The sequence below is a fragment of the Petaurus breviceps genome, unplaced genomic scaffold, assembly GCF_028583685.1.
Source record: "Petaurus breviceps papuanus isolate PSGF00001 unplaced genomic scaffold, PetGlider_PUasm1.0 81, whole genome shotgun sequence".
Classification (NCBI taxonomy): Eukaryota; Metazoa; Chordata; class Mammalia; order Diprotodontia; family Petauridae; genus Petaurus; species Petaurus breviceps.
The window spans coordinates 5,621,159-5,643,692 of record NW_027186546.1 but is presented as its reverse complement, the minus strand read 5'-3'; the positions used below and the strand labels follow the sequence as shown (position 1 = coordinate 5,643,692).

Genomic DNA, 22,534 nt, shown 5'->3' with positions numbered 1-22,534 from the left:
TTATTTTATTTTCTCTACCTCAGAAACTGAAAAAGATGGAAAGGATTCACAGGACTAATCGACAAATACAGGAAACATAAACTAATCAAGTAGTCCATTACACCACATATTTCTTCCTTCCCCAGAAGTTAAAAACTATTTATGGGACTGATAAACAGATAATTAAAATTTACCTTAGACTTGAGTTGTCAGAACAACTCACAGCAGTTATCATGGAGGCTTGAAAAGGTCCAGAACTGTCCTCTATCTACAGGATGATCATACTGATGGCCCCCTGAAAAGTCTACTACTTAGGAAGTCTTTTTCCTTTGGTGTCTAGGACTTGATTCAGGAACACTCAAATCAGTTACCCAAGTATAATAAGTAACCCCTAAGACTAGAAATATCTTTTTCTCAGGATCACCAGCCGTTGAGCTGTACTCAGAAAAGGAAAGAGAAAGGCAGAATGAGGGAGGTAGAACTGAGAGGTTTAGAGATTACAGTCTCTTAGAGACTACATTTTCTTACCTTCTTCTTAAAGACCACAGGAAATACACAGGTATTTCCTCTCACTTCCTTAGTCTAGGCAACCCCAGTCATTAGAGATCAATCAGGGTTTCCCTCTGTCCTACCAACAAGGTGCTAGGATGTATGATCCTTCCAACCAACTTGATGGAATTCTATAGAAATGCCCCTTTAAACAAAGTTCCACAACCTGTATCAAGTGGATTGGAGGACCTATCAGCTTGAACATGGTTTCTCTCTATTACCCTGATGTGTGTGTGTGTGTATGTGTGTGTGTGTGTGTGTGTGTGTGTGTGTGTGTGTGCACGCGCGCATCTGGCTTTCCTTACATTAGATTGTAAACTCCTTTAAAAGAGGTCCTTTTTCATATCTATTTTTATATCCTCAGAACCTAGCTCAGTGTCCCAAACATAGTAGGTACTAAATAAATGATATTTCAATTGAATTTTGTTTAGGAGGAACAGCTAAAACAAAAGCAAGAAGGAAGGAATGATTAATGTTGGTTGAAAGGATAGTGAGGAGCCCAGCCTGTTGGATATCTGTGGGATAGTTGTTTGGATGTGTATTGGGTTGAATCATTTATTTATATGAATTCTAGGAGACAACTGGATGGATAATTATGGAATTTTGATAGTGTAAAGATCTCTAATTTGTTTTTAAACCTCTATGCATCATTGTCAACTATAAATTGATAAAAGACAAATTGGTAAACACAAAGGTGCTAAGTAGCCAGTTGAAAATGTAGTCAACATTCTAACCTTTTTCCAACACTTGCCTAAGCATAAAGAGTACAGGTTTTACAACTACAAGTGATGGTATAGGTAATCCAGCCCAAACCCAACATTTTAAAGATGAGAAAGTGACTCAGAGTTTTACAGAGGTAAAGTGACTTATTCAGGGCCACACAGGCCTGATAAGCTAGTATTGAAGCCAAGGTCCTTTCATATCAGTGCTTTTCACTATGTTCACTATTGTAAAGTTTGACGGATTATTTTATAATTGTCCTTTTACTCATTTTCAATCTTGGTAATAATTAAGGTATGAAATAAACATAAATCAATTTAAGCAGGTATATGATAATTAAAATAAAAGATAAACCTAGAGGAAAAAAAGTCAGTATAGAATGTTTGTGTCAAAATACCCAAGGACCCCTAGGACTGCATTTTGTGTTTGTGTGTCTGCACATGTCTACCTGCAGTGCTTATTGAATAACTTGTTTTTCTAGCTCAAGTTTAAATGAGGAAAGGTCAACCATATACCTGACACTTTATCTTGTGGACACAGAGTATAAGAGTATGATTTGTAGTGGGTTGGCAGGACACAAGGATCCAACTAAGACTTTTTTAGTCAGTAGATCCAGGGTAGAATATTAAGGTGATGGATAGAAATAGTCTCTCTTGGTTTAATGTCTGGAAAAGGAGTGTAGGCATTATGGTAGATGTATATAAATAAGGCATAAGATAAGATTACTTTGATTTTTTTGCCCTCAAAATGTTGGCCCTGACACTGAGTTTCAGTTCAATTCATCAAACATGAATTAAGAACCTACTATGTATAAAACAACATTAATTTCAAAATTACTTATAGAAGCATTAAAAAAATTATTTAGCTCAGATAAGTGAGACAACCACTGTAAGGCAGCAGCGCTTGAGGACAAACTACTAAACACAAGAACTAGACCTCAGAAAATAAAAGTTACCCAAAATCTGACAGTGAAAAACAAAACAAAAACCAATGTATGTGCTTATGTACCTATACCTCAAGGAAGAGCTCCAACTGGCAAACTCTTTGTCAGGACTCGAGCTATCATTTTTAACTATGGATTCAAGCAATTTCTAGAGTACCAATACGTTCATTGGGTCATCATACAATCATAGTTTTAGAGATATCCAGGGCCTTAGAAGCCATTTCATACAACTTCCTCTTTTTATGGTTGAAGGAACCCTAGATCCACTTCTCTGTGCTTTAGTTTCCTCAAACAGAAAAAGAAGAGATTTTGACAGAAGGATTTGAGTCAATGTCCTTTGACTCCAGACCCAATGTACTTTCCATTGTATCATGATGCATCTTTGGTCCAAAGAATGTTGCCTAAGACTTTTCAAAACCTGTCCTTCTTTCCAAATTTCTTGTCCCTTTTAGAAATACTAACATCTGTCCTTCTAATCACCTATACTTCATTTTGATTCTGCCCTTTCCTTCGCTATTCCTTCTAGCACCCCCCCCCCAGCAATTTAAAAATACCATCCATTTCACTTTTCCACAATATCTCCAAGTATTTACTTCCTTCTCTTTACTCATATTGCCACTGTACCACTTCAGCTTCTGTTTATTCACTTTCATGGATTCTTGTGATGAATGATGGTCTCCTTGCCTCCCATAAACACAACTAGCAGATTTTTTTTGCACTGGGGCAAGTAGCACGAACTATGATAAAGCAAGTGCTAAGAAACACGTCACAGGGATGGCATGGAGTTTGGAAAATGGACCATCTGGTAACTTTCCATTTTAACTAAGTAAGTGCTAAGCTCTATTCTTTCTGTTGAAGCTGTGAAGGACAGCAGACACTGTCAACACTCTTATTTCTACATCCTGGGCCAAAATACTGGTATTCCTCCTAGGTTATGATTCTGCAGTATCCAGTCTCTTTCTTCTCCAAATGATCTTTCACATCAGAAATAATCTTCTTTGTTTTTGCATGTGTTATTGTGTCATTTTCCTTCTTAAAAACATTTAGCCTTTCCCTATTCTTAGTCTTTTGAGACTTGATCTATACCAATCTTTCTGTCCTCTTATCACTCTGTCTCTTTCCTGCCTCTCTCTCCAGGTCTCCAGGTTTCCATGACATCTCTCTCTTTCTAGCCTGCATTGCTGATTCTCTCACTCCCATTGAGGCTTGGGGTCACCATTATTTTACTCTACTTCTGCCAATCATGTTGTCACCATCCCTACTCTGGCAACGTTGATCTCTTCCCACTTGTCTCCACCGTTCTTCAAGCAAATTGTTAACATTCTTTTTGAGCGATATCAGCCCACGCCAACATGCCTGGGTCCTAGTTATCATATTTCCAACTCTTTTGTTAGACTCATAGCCCCATCCTGCCTTCAAAAAGGATTCCCAGGCAGCTGTGCAGACTTTAAAACTCTTTTGTCTTGATTAAAGATTCCTAGTCTTCATTTCTCAGTTAGGATGTATGAATTCCACTCACTTTTCTTACATGTAAGTACCTCCTAATGAGGCTGGAGAAAAGCACTTTCATTTGTTTCCATTTACCTTTTACATCTTCTCTCATGAGAGTTCAAATATGGTCTCATTCACTTAACTTAGCTCTGTGACCCTCAGCAAGTCAGTTAACACCTATTTGCCTCAGTTTTCTCAATTGTAAAAATGGAGATGATAGTATTCACTTACCTCCCATGGTTGTTGTGAGCACCCAGTGAGATAATGTTCGTAAAGCACTTCATTTGCAGAGTACCTAGGATTTATTCTGTGAAGTTTGGATTCAGTCAGAGGGCCATACTTGAGATCTAGAGGGCCACATGAAAACTTAGAGGTTTGCAAAGCACATTACATATCATTCCCATTTTACAAGTGAAGAAACTGAGCCTGAGAAAGGTTAAGTAATCTGCCCAAGCAGCAAATTCAGGGCTGGTTGTCTCCAAGTCTACCACTTGATCCACTACACTATACAGAGCAGTGTCTAAGCTCTTGAGAAAGCTCAGATATTTTATCTGACAGGCTGGTGACTTTTGTAGAACTTAAAATTTGTCATTTTTAATGATTTTCTTCCTTTAAAAAGATGTCAAAGGATCACAGTAACAATGTCTAGTTAAATATTGTTGGGCTCAGAAAGTTGCTATGGAAACTTTTCTCCTCAGACTGGCAAAACCAATCTGTGAAGTATGCATAGCTCCCTCCTTACAATTTATTAGGGTGGACTATTACTTGAGCCCCAGATAGCATCACTGTTTAGATACCTCATTACCAAAGGATGGTATAGAAGTGGTCCAATGAATAAGCTCTAAAAAGAACAAATGGATGTATTTGATTATACTTTTTTTTTTGCCTTTTGGAGGGCAATTGGGGTTAAGTAACTTGCCCAAGGTTACACGGCTAGTTTTGTGTGTGTGTGTGTGTGTGTGTGTGTGTGTGTGTGTGTGTGTTAAGTGTCTGAGGCCGGAACCGAATTTGGGTCCTCCTGACTCCGGAGCCGGCACTTTACTCACTGCACCACCTAGCTGCCTCTGATTATACTTTTAATAGAACATTAAATTTGCTGTTAAGTTTTTAATGAAACTATTCTTCCACCCTTCCCACTTTTCATTTTATTACCCATATCCCTTGTTCTAGTGCTCTCATTCACTTGATTCTATTAATAACACCTGTATGTCTTACAATAGGTAATATTGTTCAACATCTGTAATGTGAAAGGAATCTTAATGTGTATGGTGTATGAAGATCATTATGGGGATTCAGCAAATATTTATTGATTGCCTACAATGTTGAAGACATTATGTGAAGTACAGCCATCTTTGTAAAACTCTTGCCAGATCTTGCTATAGCCTGGTACTCTTTCTGAGTTTAGGTAAAGGTATATTCTCATAATAGAACACTCAAAATTTACCAGAGGAACTTTTTCCATTGCTTGACTTATGTTACCTTTTCTACTGAGATAGTCTCCAGTAATTCTTATGTTCACAGTCTTCCTGGATTTGCAGCATTCCCCCTTATCAATTACCAACTAAGCATAAAGACATTTAAGGATTTGATAGGCTGTTATATATATAAATGATTACAAGGGTGTTATTTAGTAAATCTTTCTTATGAAAAAATAGATTTTTGTCATTGGAATGGGGGTGAGGTCAGTCTTTCTAATAAAATGAGACTATATTTTAAAAGTACCTTATTGTACTGTTTTTTTCAAAAATTTAAACTAGTCCTATGTAGAAATAACTAATTATTATTCAACACTGTTAACAATTCTGCACATTTTTTAATAACAAGGAAAGCTGATGAAGTTAGTGATAAAATTATTAACATTTTCTCTAGCACCAGCATTAAATTAGAAAAGAGTTGACTATATTTTAAAGTTGATTTCCTTTGGTGATTATGTTTATTGCTTGTTTAAAAAAAAACAAGGAAAATTTCTGAATTAAATTAATGTTTATTTTCAGGGTGGTGCTAGATGCAGATCAAGACCTATATTTTATTGATGCAGGGAATCAGGGTACAGAAAAATGTCCCAGAGGTACAAATCAGTAGTTTATACTCTAGAGAGTTGCTTTGCATATTGAGACCTGAAGTGATTTGCCCATGATCACATAAAGTATGTGTCAGAGGCAGGACTTAAACCTAGTTAGTTCTTACACTAAAGTCAGCCCTCCATTCCCTATGCACAGTCTTTAAATTGACTATACTTTGAATAAAATAGGATAGTAGTTAACCAGTTCCTCTGTTTCTTTAAAGCTAGCTAGCATTGGTCATTTAATTTTTGATTCGATAGCTAACATAAAAAAGATACCTGACTTCAGAAAAGCAAGTAATGAAAGTTTCCTGCATAGAGCTCATTGTCTCTTTTTCAGTTTGGTTGAACTAAAATTATTTTTTATACTTGTTCAAGAACCTTACTTAGGTAGGGATGCAATTTGCCTTATTACCTAATTTCCTTTTTCATCAGATTTGCCTGTGAAACACAAATTCATTTGGGCAGTGATTTTCTTTGGTTTGAAGAACTAAAAAAATTAACAAATTATTTTTCTTAATTGAAGCTATTAATGAAATAGTTACATATTAAGAATGGATAAAGACGTGTTGCTCCCAGTTTGCTGTTTCTAAAATAGGAACCTACAGTTGAAAATGCTTTCAAACAGTGGTTCTTATAGTTCTTGAAATAATCACAGTGTTTTCCTTCTGCTTGCCTTTTTCTCTACTCCTTTTTCAAAATTTGATTCATTAATGTATTTCATATTGAATTTCCCAGTACAGTATGAAGAGATGACATAGTTATGAAATAATCATTGTAATTCCAAGTATTTTGTCTACTTTATAATTTATTTAGGAGCATGAGCAACATAAAATTAAGTGAACCATTTTTGTGTTGTGTATAAAATACATCCCAACATAAAACTAATACTTTATCCTTGAATCAGTTTTTTCCCTCAATTCAATATCTCAAGTTGCTTTAGGAACTTTAAAATATCGCATATACTTGCTTTTCTTTGGTCATTACTAATACTATTGCTTATTTGCAGATGGGTAAACTGAAAAATATTAAGTAAAGTGTGCTCTTCATTCTTTCACTGAAGGTAAATGAGAAATACAAAAATATCTGCCAGGAGTCTTAGTTAAGATCCCTGTTCCCTCCAGAAACTGGATAATAGAATACTGAATCCCAAAATGGTCTGGATATTTGACCACTTCAGCAGTGTCAATATAATATAATAATACAGATATTTATTATGCATTTCCTGGCAAAAAGATGGCAAGGGGGACACAAAGTTTAGATAATACAAGGCCCTTTCTCTCAAGGCTTTAATAGGATAAGATAGATTTAATATAAAATGTTATCTAAGTGAATCAGTGAGTGACAAAACAAAGTGTTATGTGAAATCCAATGGGGAAAAATCTCTCAACCAAGGGAATAAGGAAATAGTTTACTGGAGAGGTAACACTTAGTTGTGACAGCAAGGGACCTTTTAAAAATGAAAAACAAAATAAAACATAGATGCTAAAAGTTATTAAGGGACCTCAGAGGGAATCTCAGCCAGTTCCAATCCAGAGCATGAACTATTTCTACATGCTCAGCAAGTGGTCATCCCTGCGAGTCAGCATGATTTCACTTAAGGATAGGCCATGCCAGCCTATCCTCATTTCCTTTTTTGATAGTGTAGCTAGACTGATAGCTCAGGAAATGCTGCCTATGTGGTTAGTCTGGTTCTGAATCCCTGGGAAGGAACCAACAGAGCCTCATACTTCTTAAATCTAAGTATTGTGTTTACTTTTCGTATACAAACTACTGGTGGCATACTCAACAAAAAGACTGAAAGCACTCATGTGCTCATCAGTCAGGCCACCCAAGTCCTAGCTGTTGAAGCTGAGGAGCTTCATGTGGCATCTGCAAGAAAAAGTAAAACAAAATCAACCCTACCTAATACAACTGGCTGATTCCAAGTGGCACCAGGTTGATGCAAGATTGTGCACAGAAGGGCAAAGAGACATGAAATTTCTTTCAAATTGGCCATTCTGGGGCAAGCAAACCTTTCCATCATTTTAAATACACCAATCATCATGAAACTAGATAAGGGTACACACAAGAATTGGTAAGGAGAACATGATATAGTTATCCTCAAAATATTTGAAGGTCTTTATCTGGAAAGATAATTCTATTTACTTTCCTTGGTCTTGGAAACTAGGATCAATGACTTTCTAGCTATTATACAAACACACAAGGCAGTATACAAAGTCAATTATACAATGGCACATTGCTGTTCAATGTAAGGAAAAGTTTTCTAGTGATTACAATTGTGTGTCAATGGTCTGATCTATAATTGGATGTCTTCAAACAAAAGCTGGATGGATACTTGCTAGGAATGTTGTTTTGGGACAAGATTCATGCTTTGCTTTGACCCAGATGACCTCTGAGGTCTCCTTCCAACTCTGCGCTTCTACATTTTGCTTTGTTTTTCATTTATGAGAGGCCTACTGCTGTGACAGCCAGATGCTGAGGCAAATAAATGGTTGGCAGGGAATGAATGACTGCAAATGATTGTTGACTGCAGTGCCACAGGCCAGAACCAGTTTGCTCCTATTTCCGGAAGCATTTAAAAAAAATGTTCTCTTCAAACTACTGCTTTCTTTTCTGTTGAAGAGAAGTTGCTTACCAGAATATTTGTTTGTCATCTAACTAATGGAACAGCCAGAAGGTTCTCATGTATGCTATTCCTTCTTACTTAACCTGATCTAGGAAAGATAGAGGAGAGTTTAACATTCTTATCATTCAAATGCTGTTAGTACCTAGGAAAATGATTGCTTGTCTTTACTCAGAAACCCAATTACAGTTGACGCAGAACCTGTGAAGTAGTATTAGAAATCAGTCTTAAAGAGGCGCAAAGTGAATTATATCCAATACAGTTACAGTGCTGTTAAAGCCATTGGGATAGACAGGTACTGTAGAACATGTAAGTTATCAGTCTGACATTGAGAAAATATTTAAGCAGAAAAACTGAATTAATATAGTATTAATTTTCTCACCTGCTGCTGCTACTATAGCACCTTCCCATAGTTTCTCCAGAAAACATAGAGGACTTTTGGAACTCTAGGGCCTGCCTATCCCAATTAGTAAGAACTCAATATATTTATCCTGTATTAAATCCAACCTTGCTCTTTCACCCTGACCATTTTTCTACCTGCTTTGTAGTACCAAGTTATTCCCATTCCCTTTTCTGTCACTCCCTAGTACTTCCCTTTTCTCATTTCTTGTTCTATTTCTGAAAGGGTGGATTGATCCACTGCCCTCTTGTTCTATGCACCATCCCTATGACTTCCTTGGTCAAAACAACCTTCCTTGGCCACTGTTCCCCCTTTATGTGTTGTCATATCTTAAAATGTGAGCCCTTTGAGGGAATGGACTTTTACCTTTGCATTTGTATCCCCAGCACACATCACAGTGCCTGGCACATAGAAAGCACTTCGCAAATACTTATTCATTCATACAAATACACTGGTTCATAGCTTTTTTTTTCTCTCTGAAATGAGCTCCTATAGTTCATTCTTAATTTTCTCTAAGTGAGGACATCTGTTCAGGATTCTTACAGAAGGATCCTGGCCTCAGATTCAATTTAGTTCACATACTTGACTACTTCAATGGTGAACTTATCCCTGAAAATTTATCACTTCCAAGGGTAGAACTCAGGGCTTTGAATCATTGGAGTCTACTTTAGGCATCTATAACTGGGCTTGCTTAGGTTCTAGGGAGGTGCATTCCTTAATTTTGACATTCTCATGCCATCCCTTCCTCCCATCTTGTTAGTGATATGATGACATACTCTGAAAGAGGGACTCAATTTTACAAATATTTAAAAAGTACCTACTTTGTTCAGGACATTGTGCTAGGTACAGAACATAGATGCATGAGCAGTTAGATAGCACATTAGATAGAGTTCTGGACTTACAGAATTTGAGTCAGGAGGCCCTCAGTTCAAATATGACTTCTCAACTAGCTCTATGACCTTGGGAAAGTCACTTAACTATTTGTCTCAGTTTCCTGAATTGTAAAATGGGTCAATAACAGTACCTAACTCTTGGGGTTGTTGTAAAGATTAAAATGAGATACTTATAAAGTTATAAATAAAGTCAATAAATGTTTATTCCCTTCCCACCCACAGATAACTATAATGGAAAATCATTCACAATAATTGTATTAAAGAGTGATAAGATATTCGGGGGAAGGTTATTGCCAACTGGAAGATTAGGGTGGGACTCAGACAAAGCTTCACAGAAGAGATAGCCTTAGAGATAGGCATTTAAGAATAAGGAAGAATTCAGTAGCCAAAAGGGCATCTGGTTAGAAAAGGTATGGAAGCAAGAAAGTATTTAGAGGACAGTAAGCAAATTTATTTGGAGTATAGAAAACCTGGAAAAGACTAGTATGAAATATGGCTAAAAATACAGAGTATTTCTAAATTGTGGATAATCTTGAATGCTAAGGAAAGAGTTTGAAATTTACTAAGCAGACAATAGGGAGCTAATGAATAATTTTGAGCAGAAGAATAGTATAACCAGATCTATGAATAAAAAAAGATTATTTTGGCACAGTGAAGAAGGAATTATAAGGGGAATAAAATGGAGGAAGGAAGGTCTTTTTGATGATCTGACAGTGGTAACATCCTATTACGTCTAGGGGGTAGGAAGAATAGGGGACTTTTTCAGGGTCACACAGCTATCAAGTGACTTAGGACATATTTGAATTCAGGTCTTCCTGACTGTAGATTAAGCAATTTGTTCACTATGCCACCTAGCTGCCTGAGAATGGATAAGTAACAATATAGGAGGTATTGCAAGAGACAGAATTGACAGGACTTGGTATATGAAATGTAGGGTAAAGGAAAAAGTCAAAGATAGTACCAAGATTGTGAAAGTGAGAGGCTGGGTGAATCCCTTGACAGAAATAGCCAAGTCAGAAGGAGAAGTGGATTATGGGTCAGTCAGTAAACAATTATTAAATGCCTACTGTGTTCCAGGCACTGTGATGAGGAAATACCTTTTTTGGATATGATTTTGAACAGTCAATTAGACATCCAAGTGAAGAGATCCTGTAAACTTTTCAAGATGTGGGTTTGGAGCTCAGAACTGGAGATATAAATTTTAAATTTATCTATATAGAAATGATATATGAAATTGTGCTAGTGAGTGAAATTGCCAGTGTACTATAAATAGTCTTAGGAACTCCTTTCACTGTAATTCTCATGGGGCAGCCCAGAGGATTGACTATGTTAGGGTTTACTGTAGATATTTGCAATCTGTTTCATTCTTTTTCAAGTCAAGCATTAATTCTGATGAAGATGACAACTCGCCAGGGGTTCTTGTTTTCATTTGTCAACTGTAGTTTTATCCACAGGTGCTCTATCCTTGACCTCCAACCGCAGCTTGTTTTAATAAAATTCCTTTGATTTAATTTCTAATAATAATAACTAACACTTTAAGATTTGCAAAGTAATTTACATACCCAACATCCTGTGATCTAGGTTCTATTATCGTTACCCATCTTACAGATTAGGACAATGAAACTCAGGGAGGTCAGATGTCTTGTCCAGAGTAAGCATCCGAGGTCAGGATTGAACCTAGGCCTTCCTGACTCCAATCCAGTGGTCTGTTCTGCCACCTAGATGCCAAAAAAGAGGAGAGAAAAGCTCCAAAAATACAGCATCATTGAAATTCTGTTTTGATGATACTAAATGAAGTTTCACTAAAATGAGTATATCCTTGCAATCTTGTATGATGCATTAATATTATTAATTCTTTTATCCAAAGAACCAAGTGACTAGAGAATCTAAGATCTCATAGATTCTAACTCTTAGCTATGGATAGCAAGCCATTAGATTTCTTATTTTTCCTTTTGTGACTTCTTATATGTTTTATTTGTTTTTGATATAGAGAAAGCATGTGGTAGTAAAAAAGTACTTAAGAGAGGTATTGTGACCTTGGGCAAGTCACTTATCTTATCAGTTTGGTGCCCCAGATACCTATCATCCTATATATAATGGAGCAGGTAGCAATCCAAATTAGAAGAGTGGTTTCCTCATCTAGAGTTCTCTATACCAGTGAAACCACAGGTTTAATTAAGAAAAAGAAATATTAGGTCTGGGTTTGAATTTTTATTCCTACATTTATAAGCCATGCAAGGTCACATAACCCTTCTAAGCATCAGATTTCTCATCTATGAGATAATGATAATACTTTCACTACCTACCTTCCAGGGTTGTTATAAAGGAAAACAGTCTATTAACTATAAAACTCTCATATAAATGGGAACTATTATAATTATTATTCACTTGCCTTGCTTAATTTCTTTCCATTCTGAATGACGTCTTACCCAGGGGAAGTACTGAAAACCAGCCACAGTGTAGTAACAGGCGTTAGCTCAATGCATTGCTAACCCAGAGTACCATCCAGAAAGAAAGCCTACCATGAAAACAAATTGGCTGATGTTCATACAATGCCATTATTTCAGTTACTAAATTAATGCCATGACCATGGTTTAATACCTTCTTGATTTATATTTTCTAATACAAGAGCATTTTTTGGTAATTAGGATGTTAGGATAATAAAATAATTATTAAGTGATTCAAATAAGGGTATAAAAGGTAAATTTTTATGACTTTAATCTTTAACCTCAAAATCAGTAACAAGTAAATTGTTGTTTCCACCTAAAAATCAGAATTTTACAAATGGAAATCTGCAAGTGACAAAGAACACTAAAAATAATTATTATTGAATCCTTCTTAGCTGCAATATCTTGATTTCTCGTATTTTTACTAATGAGGACTAAACTTGAAATATGTGCTAAAATTCCAGTAATTAAGAAGGAAATTCAATAATTTGATAAGAGGAACCTGGCCCAAATGTTAAAATTGATCTGGTCATTTGTATTTGAATAAATCAGTAGAAGTATCAATTCAAAACTAATCATTTAGTAGCCTGACTGTATATTTATATGTGAAATACATATGTTTGCCACACAGCCCCTTGGGTCAAATCTGTGATTTTGTTATCAGTATTCCCAGTGAAGATGCTCTCTCTGCAAAGAAGGTTGATGCTAGTTTTGAATCTTAAAATTTAGAGAATTCCCTAAGGCATTGAGAAGTTGTATAGTCTCCCAGAGTCAGTATGTGCCATGAATAGAACTTGATCCCATGTCTTCCTGACTCTGAGATTAGTTCTCTACCCACCATCCCACCTGCCTAGAGGCAGATTGATATAGATGCAGATGCAGATGCACCTAAAGAGGGAGAGTGAGGTAGCAGATAAAGAGTCAAGAAGGTGTGACAAATTTCACATTTCATCTCTGCCATATATTGACTATTTGACCTTGGATAGTGGCTTAATCTCTCACTACCCCAGGCAATTCCTTAAGACTGTAAGTTGCAGAGCAGATGGGGATTGTCTTTGCTAGGGAAAGCTGGGAGCTTCCAAGATTTATGAAATCTCTCTGTGTGCATATTTTGCAAGTATTACATATAGCATGTGGAAATATTTATCTGTTTAATATAGATATATGTAAATATCAAAGATATAGTTAGAATTTGAATGTATATATGTATATATTCACATATAAATATATATACATATCTGTGTATATGTTATATATTCAATCAGCAAACATTTATTCAGAACTTACTATGTCCTAGCTTTGTTCTGAGCATTAGAAATACAAATGTGATTAGAAAGAATTAGAGTCTCTGCCCTCAAGGAGCTTACATTCTAATGGGAGAAGACAACACACACAAGGAAACTGAAAAGGGGAAAGGTACTCAGTGGAGGGGAAGAAAAATTCATAGAGGAAACCCTGAGTGCAGCCTGGAGAGGAATGAGATATGGCCTGGGAGTCCTCCTCATATAGAAGTCTTAGGAAGAGCTAGGTAGCACAGTGGATAGAGTTTGGTATAGAAAGACTATTCTTTATTATCCTTCTTCCACTTTCATCTGCGAAGGCTCTTGGGATGATCTAGAATAATTTGATCTCACAATATACTTTCTTACTTTCATTTCCCTTTCTATTGCCTTACTGATTGTGATTTGACTTTACTCCTTCATAATGTTTAAGAAATTAATTTGTACTCTAACCTGGCAATTCTCTTGACTTATTGTCTTTAGGCATAACTCTTTCAACTCCCTTATTTGCCTCTTCAAAGAAAAGACATTCTTTTATTTACTTGCAACTTCCCTATGTCTTCCGATTTCATTTAGAATGAGAATATCAGTATTAATATGGTACAGTTCTTCCACGTCAGCTGGAGAACTTAGTTGTTGGACAAAGATCTCAAAGTTATAGCAACGATATTTCAATTAATGTTTACAGACAGTATATTGGGAGAAGTTTTGGTGATGTAAGAGCACTATATTAATAAAATTTATTGTAATGAAACAAAAATTATAATCTTAGAGTTGCGTGGGATACTGAGAAATTTAGTGCTTTGCCTAGGTTCACATAGGTAATGTGTCCTTACTTTGCCCCAGTTCTTCCTGAATCTGAAACCAGATCCTTAATATTATGCTATGCTGCCTCTGTGGGTATAATATCTAAAAGATATAGAAAGGCAGTAAAATGTAATATCTTTGAAAACAAGGAGTATTTTGTTTTTGTCTTTGTATCAACTAATGCCTAGCATGGCACCTTTCACACAGCAGGCTCTTAATGTATGGCATATTGAATTGAGATGTAAATTGCTCACTCTTACCCCTCTGTATCCACTTTGTTGCCAAGTCCTGTCAATTCTACCTTTGTAAAATCTTTTATGTATACCACTTTTTCTCCTTTGAAATAGCTATCTCCCTAGTACAGCTCTCATCATCTCATACTGAGTCTATTTTTTTTTTAAGCAATCGGGGTTAAGTAACTTGCTCAAGGTTACACGGCCAGTTATTTCTGGGTGTGCTGCTAAGTATCAGATTTGAACCCCAGGTCATCCCGACACTGGAGCCAGTGCTCTTACTCGCTGAACCACCTGGCCGCCCCCTGAGTCTATTGTAATAGCCTTCTGCTTGGTCTGCCTGCCCCAAGTTTCTCACTACTCCACTCTACCTTCCCCTCATCTGCCAAAGAATCATCCTAAAATGTATAACTGACCATGTCACTCGTCTACTCCATATATTTCAGTGGATCCTCATTACCTCCAGGATCAAATATTAAAACCTAGGCTCTTCCCACCTATCCTTTTTATACTTTACTCCTATCTATATACACTATTATTTTCCATATGATTAACAATCTGCTGATTCTATACCTTTTTACTGGAAGCTTCTCATTCCTGGAATGTTCTTCCTCTTTATCTTTGTCTCCTGCCTTCTCTGGCTACCTTTAAGTCTCAGCTAAAATTCTACCTTCTTCAAGAAGCCTTGACTTGATTGCCTTCATCACTACTGCCTTCCCTCTGAGATTATCTCCAATTTACCTTGTATGAATCTCTATCAGTATACATACATACATGCATGCATGCAAAATTTTTTTTTCCATGTTGCTTCCCTCATTCAAATATGAGTTTTCACCTTTCTTTTTATCTCCAGACCTTCACACAGTGGTTGGCACATAATAAAGTTTCAATAAACACTCATTGATTTAGTTTTACTTATTTGTATTACAGATTTTAATGGTAACAAGTAGAATGACAATATTTTCTAAGATTTAGAATTTTTCCAGGAATGATATTTCTTCTTTTTAACATGTAGCATTGTATTCTTAGTTCAGTCCCTCATTACTGCTAAAATTGATTTTTTGAAACTTTTTGTTGGTTAGTCTTTCAAACCATGTCTTGAAGTGAGTGCCATTAATTCCAAGTACAGTTATTAGGGTCATTTTAAGTAATAGGGTTAGGTTTCATAGGATGCCTATCATTCAGTATCTTCATTAGCTGCTTGTCAGTTTTTAATTAGTGTTTAAATTGGATTTCTCACTCTGACCATTCTCCATGGACATGCCATTTCTGCATTACTGTAACTTGCCAAATGGTTTCAATTTTGAATTCCAAGAGTAGACTAATAATAGTGCTATTACTTTCTTAAAGTATTTCTGTTATTTATTTATTTTTTACATAGTATAGTATAGGAAAGGACACATGACAGTTTACAGGTGAAAAGTATGATTGAGTCAAAGATTCCTCCCTTAGAAATTGCATTTTTTTCTCTAGTATAAAAGGATTGTCATTCTATCTAAAATATTATATGTAAATATTCTATACTCTTTAAAGTTTTAAACATTATGTGATATCACAAATATATACATGCCTTGATTGATGAAAATTAGAGCTATTCATTGGACTATGTGCAGATTAGTTGTAACATGGAAGCAATTAGTTTGATACTCAATCCTCTGCTTTTAAATCCCCAAATAGCAAAACTATTTCACACTTCCTCTATAAAACACCAATATTATTTATACCTTGACTTGCAAAGTTGTGAGAAATGTTTGATTTATCAGTGACAGTTGATTTATTTCCATTACCTGATATTTGACCACAGTTCTCTGGCTTTTCCCGCTTTCAGAAAGCTGGAAAGAAGGAAAAGGATATAGATTGGCTTGGTCAGACTCACGTATGCACTGAGTAAAGCAAGTCATAAATAGATATAAAATTGGATGTGATGACACTGAGTTTCTTATGAAGTGCTTAGCCCACTAAGCTAGGTTGGTCTTTTAAGTACACAGATAAACATAAACATTGCAGAGATTTTTGCCAACACATTGCTTGGCTATAAGATAATGAAGCCGACTTAAAAAAAAAAACAACAACTGCAAGACAACATTCAGATTAATGTGGTCTTCATTAGCTTCAGGAGGCTACGAGTATATTTTGAGACGGCATGGAATAATGACTGGAGAGCCTCAGATACAGATGTACTTGGGTTTAGCTCTCACGCTGACACATACTGACTCTCTTACCATGAGCATTCCCTTAACTTCTCAGGACTTCAGAAAACGAAGACTATATTACAGAACAATGGCTAATCTACATTGGTAAATGGTTTCCTTATTGCCAGTTCTCAGTGCTAATGAAATGACATATCACAACAACCACAACACAACTACAACCACAACACAACCACAACCACAACAAACTAATGTGTATTCCAATTACATTATTATGACTCAAAACATTTTTGAAATACATCTTTTGAAATTATCTTAAATACTGTTTGCACAAGTGAAGAGAACAGAACTAAGAGAATAACAAAGAAAACTACAGTAATAAAAATAAAAGCACAAGAGACCTCTGAAGTTAGGAGAAAGTACATATGTAGGAACACTCTTCCCTCTTCTTACTGAAGAGGTTGCAGACTATGGATACAACATGTCACATATGCTGTGAGACAGACTGTTGTTACTTGGTGTTACATAACTTATGTTTTCAAAAGGAAAGTTTCTGGGGGTGGTGTGAATAGTTGGAAAGTAAGTGTAGTGTAAAAAACCCCCCAAAGTCATCAATAACACTTCAAATAAAACCATATACTTATTCTTTTTAATGTCTTCAGGAGTGCTTCTATTGAGAGATTCTTATTTACAAGACAGTTCTAGTTGCTGGGGATGGTAAAGCAAAATAGAAAGCAATCCCTCTGCAATCAAGGAGTTTATGTTCTACTGGAGGGATATAACATGTAAACATATGTAATACACAATAATTGGTGGAGGAAGAAAGAATTTAACAAATGGGATGGTCAGTCAGTAAAGGGCTGAACCTTGAAAGACTCTAGAGAATGTAAGAGTCAGAGGTGAGGGTGAAGTGTATTCTGGTAGGAATTTATAGTGCCTGGGCAAAGGCTCAGAGGTAGGAGATGGTGACCAAGTTTCATGATGAACAAGTAGGTCAGTTTAGCTGGAATATAGAGTGTAAGAAAAGGAGGGATGTTCAATTCCCCAGGACATATAGACTGCAGCCGGCTGGGAAGGGCTTTAAATGTTAACCTGAAGAGTCTGTGTTGTATCCTCAGAGAAATAGTTATTAATATAGGCTTGTTAGCTAATTTAAAACATTTTAACTATATTTCAAAGCAATAAATTTCCGTTGTAATCTTTTCCATTTTATGCCCTTAAAGACATTATTTTGAGAAGGAGCCTATAGGCTTTACCAGATTCGCAAAGGGGTCCATGAAACACAAAAAGTTTAGAACCTCCATCCTAAATGTAATAGGGAGCCATTGAATATTTTGAGTAATGGAGGAGCACTTTTCATTTGCATAACTCCATTTGTTTTTCTTGGAGTTGTCTGCACATTTGCACTACTGTTCCTGATTCATTTTGTTAGCATTTTCCACAGTGTGCTTTAGGTGATCAAGTTTGAGGAAAGAAGAGAAAGTAGCATTTACCCAACATACATAGTTGTGTTTCCTAGTTATCAACTGCTTAGGCTTCTCTGTGAACATGTATGTGTATAAAATGCATTATGTGCAACTGAACATTACATATAATAGACATTCAACAAATGAGGTTCTCTAGCAGTTCATGTAAATATGTAGCATGTGCATATACACATATATTTATACATGTGTATATATCCATACATGTATTGTGTATATATTTATACATTTATACATACACATGCATTTAATGTGATGGTGCAAATTACATGATATGCAAAAAGACTACAGAGTAGATGTACAAATATAATATGTATATGAGTATATAAATGGTCAGCCGTGCTTTAGAGGGTTGATCGTGGCAGTTATATGGAGGAGAATTGGACGATAGGAGAAAATGAAATATTTCAACAAAATAATTTATTCAAATTTGAGGGCATCTTTGTTATTCTTTCATTCAACCATTATTCACATTCTTGTCTTCATCCTTAGCTCTTTTCCCCTCACTTCCATATCCAGTCAGTTGCTATATCTTCTACTTATGTAGCCAACAACCTAGCTTAGGCCCTCATCAATTTTCATGTGGAATATGGTAGATAGTCTCCTAATTGATCTGACTTTTAGTCTCTCCCCTCTGCAGTATTCCTCCACATAGCCGCCATATTCACCTTTCAAAAAAATGTCTGGTCATATACGTACAAATTGGAAAGTTAATTTGAAAATATAACCTGAATAATATGCTTCATTATTCTGTGATCCCCTTCCTGAAAATATACCTCAAGGAAATCTTGAGATCCAAAGAAGATTCAATATAGTATCTACCAAAATATTAATAGGAAAGAACTGGAAACAAATTGAGTGTTCAACAACGTGAGAATGGCTGAATGAATTGTGGTATATGAATGAAATGGAATATTATTATTCAGTACAAAGTAGAGAGAGAAGAAATTAAAAAATTTTGGGAAGCTTTCTATGAGGCAAAGTAAAATAGCAGAACCAAGAGAACAGTGAACACAGTGACTGTAACAATGTGAATAAAAAGATCGTGAAAAATGAACTGAAAAGGAAAAGACTGCTAAAACTAGTAACTGAAAAAACAATAATGATACTGGAAAACAGATAATAAAATATTTATATATTTCATGATCACATTAAGTGTTTAAGTGTAGTTTTGTAATTTGTTGACATTTTTGCAGGTAGAGGAGATTATTAAAGATAGTGATGATATAATAACAGACATTTTTTTTAAAAGAATATGCATCAATACTTACCACTGTAAGCCTGAAGAAATAACTTTTTTTTTTCATTTTTTTTCTAGCTGGCTCGCCATAATAAAGCATTGCAGCAGATGCTTAAACCAGGGTCTGATCCAGAGGAAGGAGATGAAGCTTTGAAATATTATGCTAACCATACAGCACAAATTGAAGTAATGTATTTTTGTTTCTTGGATGAGGACAACTATAATAGAAACAATTTTATTTTTAATTTTAGACCATCCTCAAATATTTCTAGCAAAATTAAATAGAACTAAATGATTTAGCTTATGGATATACTGGAAAATCCTGTGAGATTGATATATGGGAAATAAGAATATACACTTTTAAAAATTGGAGATTTTTTTTCCCTAGCCCTTCATATTATAAACTAGAAAAGTTTTCAAAGGAAGCAATGATTGCAAGGCAAAAGTATTTAAGGAAGTCATTGTAATTAATGAAAACATTAATGAAGTAGTAGTTTGTTTATTTTAAATTGCAAAAATCTCATTAAATTAGAATTTGAGAATTTTACAAAAAACTCTTCCAAGTGAAAGAAACAGAGAAAGGAGCAATGATATTTTGAGATAGTGTCATGGGCTTGGACTAATTGAACCACTTCCATTCTCAGTATCCAATATCTAGCCCTACCCTACCCGACCTTCATGTTGTCAGACATTTAAAGATAGAAGTAAAGAAGGCATGGAGTCAATACAAATAGAAGATATACTGTGAGAAACATCCATTTAGTCACTAAGCTATCATTTTAAAATCAGTTGGCAAAGCTAATCACATGGATACTTATTGTTCTTAATTTATATCCATACATATTAATTTCAGTGGCTATTTTTATGTGCACAGTGTGAGATATGATAGATTGGATGAATGAGAAATGAAAGGTACCTTAGAGATCATTTAGTTCAACCCACTTTTTCGACAAATGAGGAAACTACAGTCCATCTATATAAAATCAATTGCCTTCAAGTCAAAGGGAGAAATAATATTACCAGGATTTGAAACCAAGTCTTCTTACTCCCAATGAAGTGCTTTTTCACAAGTGTACTCCAAAGCTGAAAAAGGAACACTTACTTCTTATTATCCACACAATTAATGCCATTTTTTTTTTTTGCCATACTTGGGATCATTTATGCTTTGCCAACAAAGTTCCGGGAAAAGAGTCATAGCTTGCTTTTCTTCCTGGAGGTAAGAAAGTTGGAATTCAGGATATCTCTTCATTGAAAAAGTCTGAGATTCAGAGCTCTTTGACAAATAGGGACCTTTTTGCATCCAGATAATGAAAAATGCTTCCATTTAATATTGCAAAAAGAGAGAGTAAGTTTTATCTCTATAAAAAAACAATGTTCAATTGTCCATATGTCATACCCCACATGCAAAGATTCGCACATTCTCAGAGATAGAATACCAGGGATCATCTAGTCCAATGTATAGTATGTTCTCAACTTAATTAACCTTTGGAAATAGTGTCCATTTAGACTATCCAAAGGAAAATTATTTTGAACCAATGAAATTCTATATTATAGAATTCTAAAATGAAAAATTTTATTACCGAATTATTTCATTATTTTTAGGCACAAATAGTAAAAAATTCATTTAAAAATATTGCTCCCTAGTGACATTCTGGAGAACTACTGTAATAAGTTTGATGAAAACAATATTTAATTATCACATCAATCTTTTGATTACAGATAATAGAACCTTAGAATCTAAATTCAACTTTTCGACTTGAAAGAGGCCTTACAATTCCAACTGTCAGCTCAGTACAACAATCCCTGACACTGTAGTCCACACTCTGTTTGAATGCTTCCAGTGATGAGGAATTCCCTACTTGTAACATTTCATTTTTGGATTGCTGTAATTATTAGAATACTATTTATAATGGGCAGAAATTTGCCTCCCTAAAAGTGTCCTCCATTGGTTCTTTTTGTTAGCTGCAACTTTATACAAAATGTCTGCTCCCATTATAGCCCTTTAAGTATTTGAAGATCATTAATGTCTTCTCTATCAATGATATCTTTATGCTAAACACCTTCACTTCTTCAACCATTACTCATATGATTTTCAGACTTCTCCCTCATTCTAGTCACTTGCGCCCATATGTCCTCTAGTTTGTTAATATCTTATGATGCCAATTCCATAATTGAATATAATATTCCAGATGTCATAGATTCATTATCTCTTGTGAAATCACTCAGTGCAGTTTTATTGATGTAGACTAAGAGTATAATAACCTTTTAGCAAGCACAGAACTTGTGGTCAACTAAAATACTGAGGTCTTTTTTCACATGAATTGATATCAATTCAGCTATCTCCAATCCTGTGCTTGCACAATTATTTTTTTTTAAATTAAATATGAGACCTTGAATTTATCACTGTCAAATTGTTGCTGTTGTTCCAATATTCCAAACTTTTGAAAGTTCTTCTGTCATATGTGGAAACACCCCTTACCCCTTAGGAGTATGAGAAAATGACTCTGCAATTGTGTTTATACCAATCATTTCTGCATAATATATGTATATTCTAAGAGCTTTAGCTCAGTCCCTGTCTGAATAATCAGATTCCAAATTAAGGGGATCAGGATTAATAAGGTGATAGTATACATTAAATTGCCTGTGGAATTACTATTAGATACATAACTTGCAACTAATCTCCAAAGACCTTTCAAAGAATAGTGTCTGTGTTTTCTAAACATCATCCTGTTTTCCCCTTATCTGTTGTCTTTAAAGCAATCCTCTTTACACATCGAGTTAGAGTGAGACAACAACTATAAAGCTTGCCAAAACATAATTTTAATTCAGAAAGGATAAGAAATATTAATTCTTATTTCTTGGGGGGGGGAAATTAAGCATCAGGCATATTTTTCATATAACTGAATTCATTTCAGAGTTTACATTATATATACTCAGACTAAAAGAAGAAAAGTAGATTTAGATTCAAGTGCTTAGAAATCTAAAGATATCAAAAATTTATATTTCAGATTGTTCGTCATGATAGAACTATGGAACAGATTGTTTTCCCTGTTCCAAATATATGTGAATACCTCACTCGAGAATCTAAAAGTCGTGTATTCAACATGACTGAGAGAGATGAACAAGGAAGCAAAGTGAATGACTTTTTCCAACAAACAGAAGATCTTTACAATGAAATGAAATGGCAGAAAAAAATCAGGAGTAAGTATTTTAATTAATGAAATGAAATT

At 35.2% G+C, this 22,534-nt stretch overlaps 1 protein-coding gene across 4 annotated transcripts in view; it reads left to right on the top strand.

Annotated features, from left to right (window-relative positions):
- Positions 1-22,534, top strand: part of LOC138176119 (inositol 1,4,5-trisphosphate-gated calcium channel ITPR2) — a 529,530-nt gene that overhangs the window by 388,785 nt on the left and 118,211 nt on the right. For all 4 annotated transcript variants that reach the window (XM_069106877.1, XM_069106875.1, XM_069106876.1 and 1 more), the window contains 2 exons: positions 19,383-19,490; positions 22,313-22,505. In XM_069106877.1, the coding sequence (XP_068962978.1) occupies positions 19,383-19,490; positions 22,313-22,505 (301 nt within the window). The remainder of the gene's footprint in view (positions 1-19,382; positions 19,491-22,312; positions 22,506-22,534) is intronic.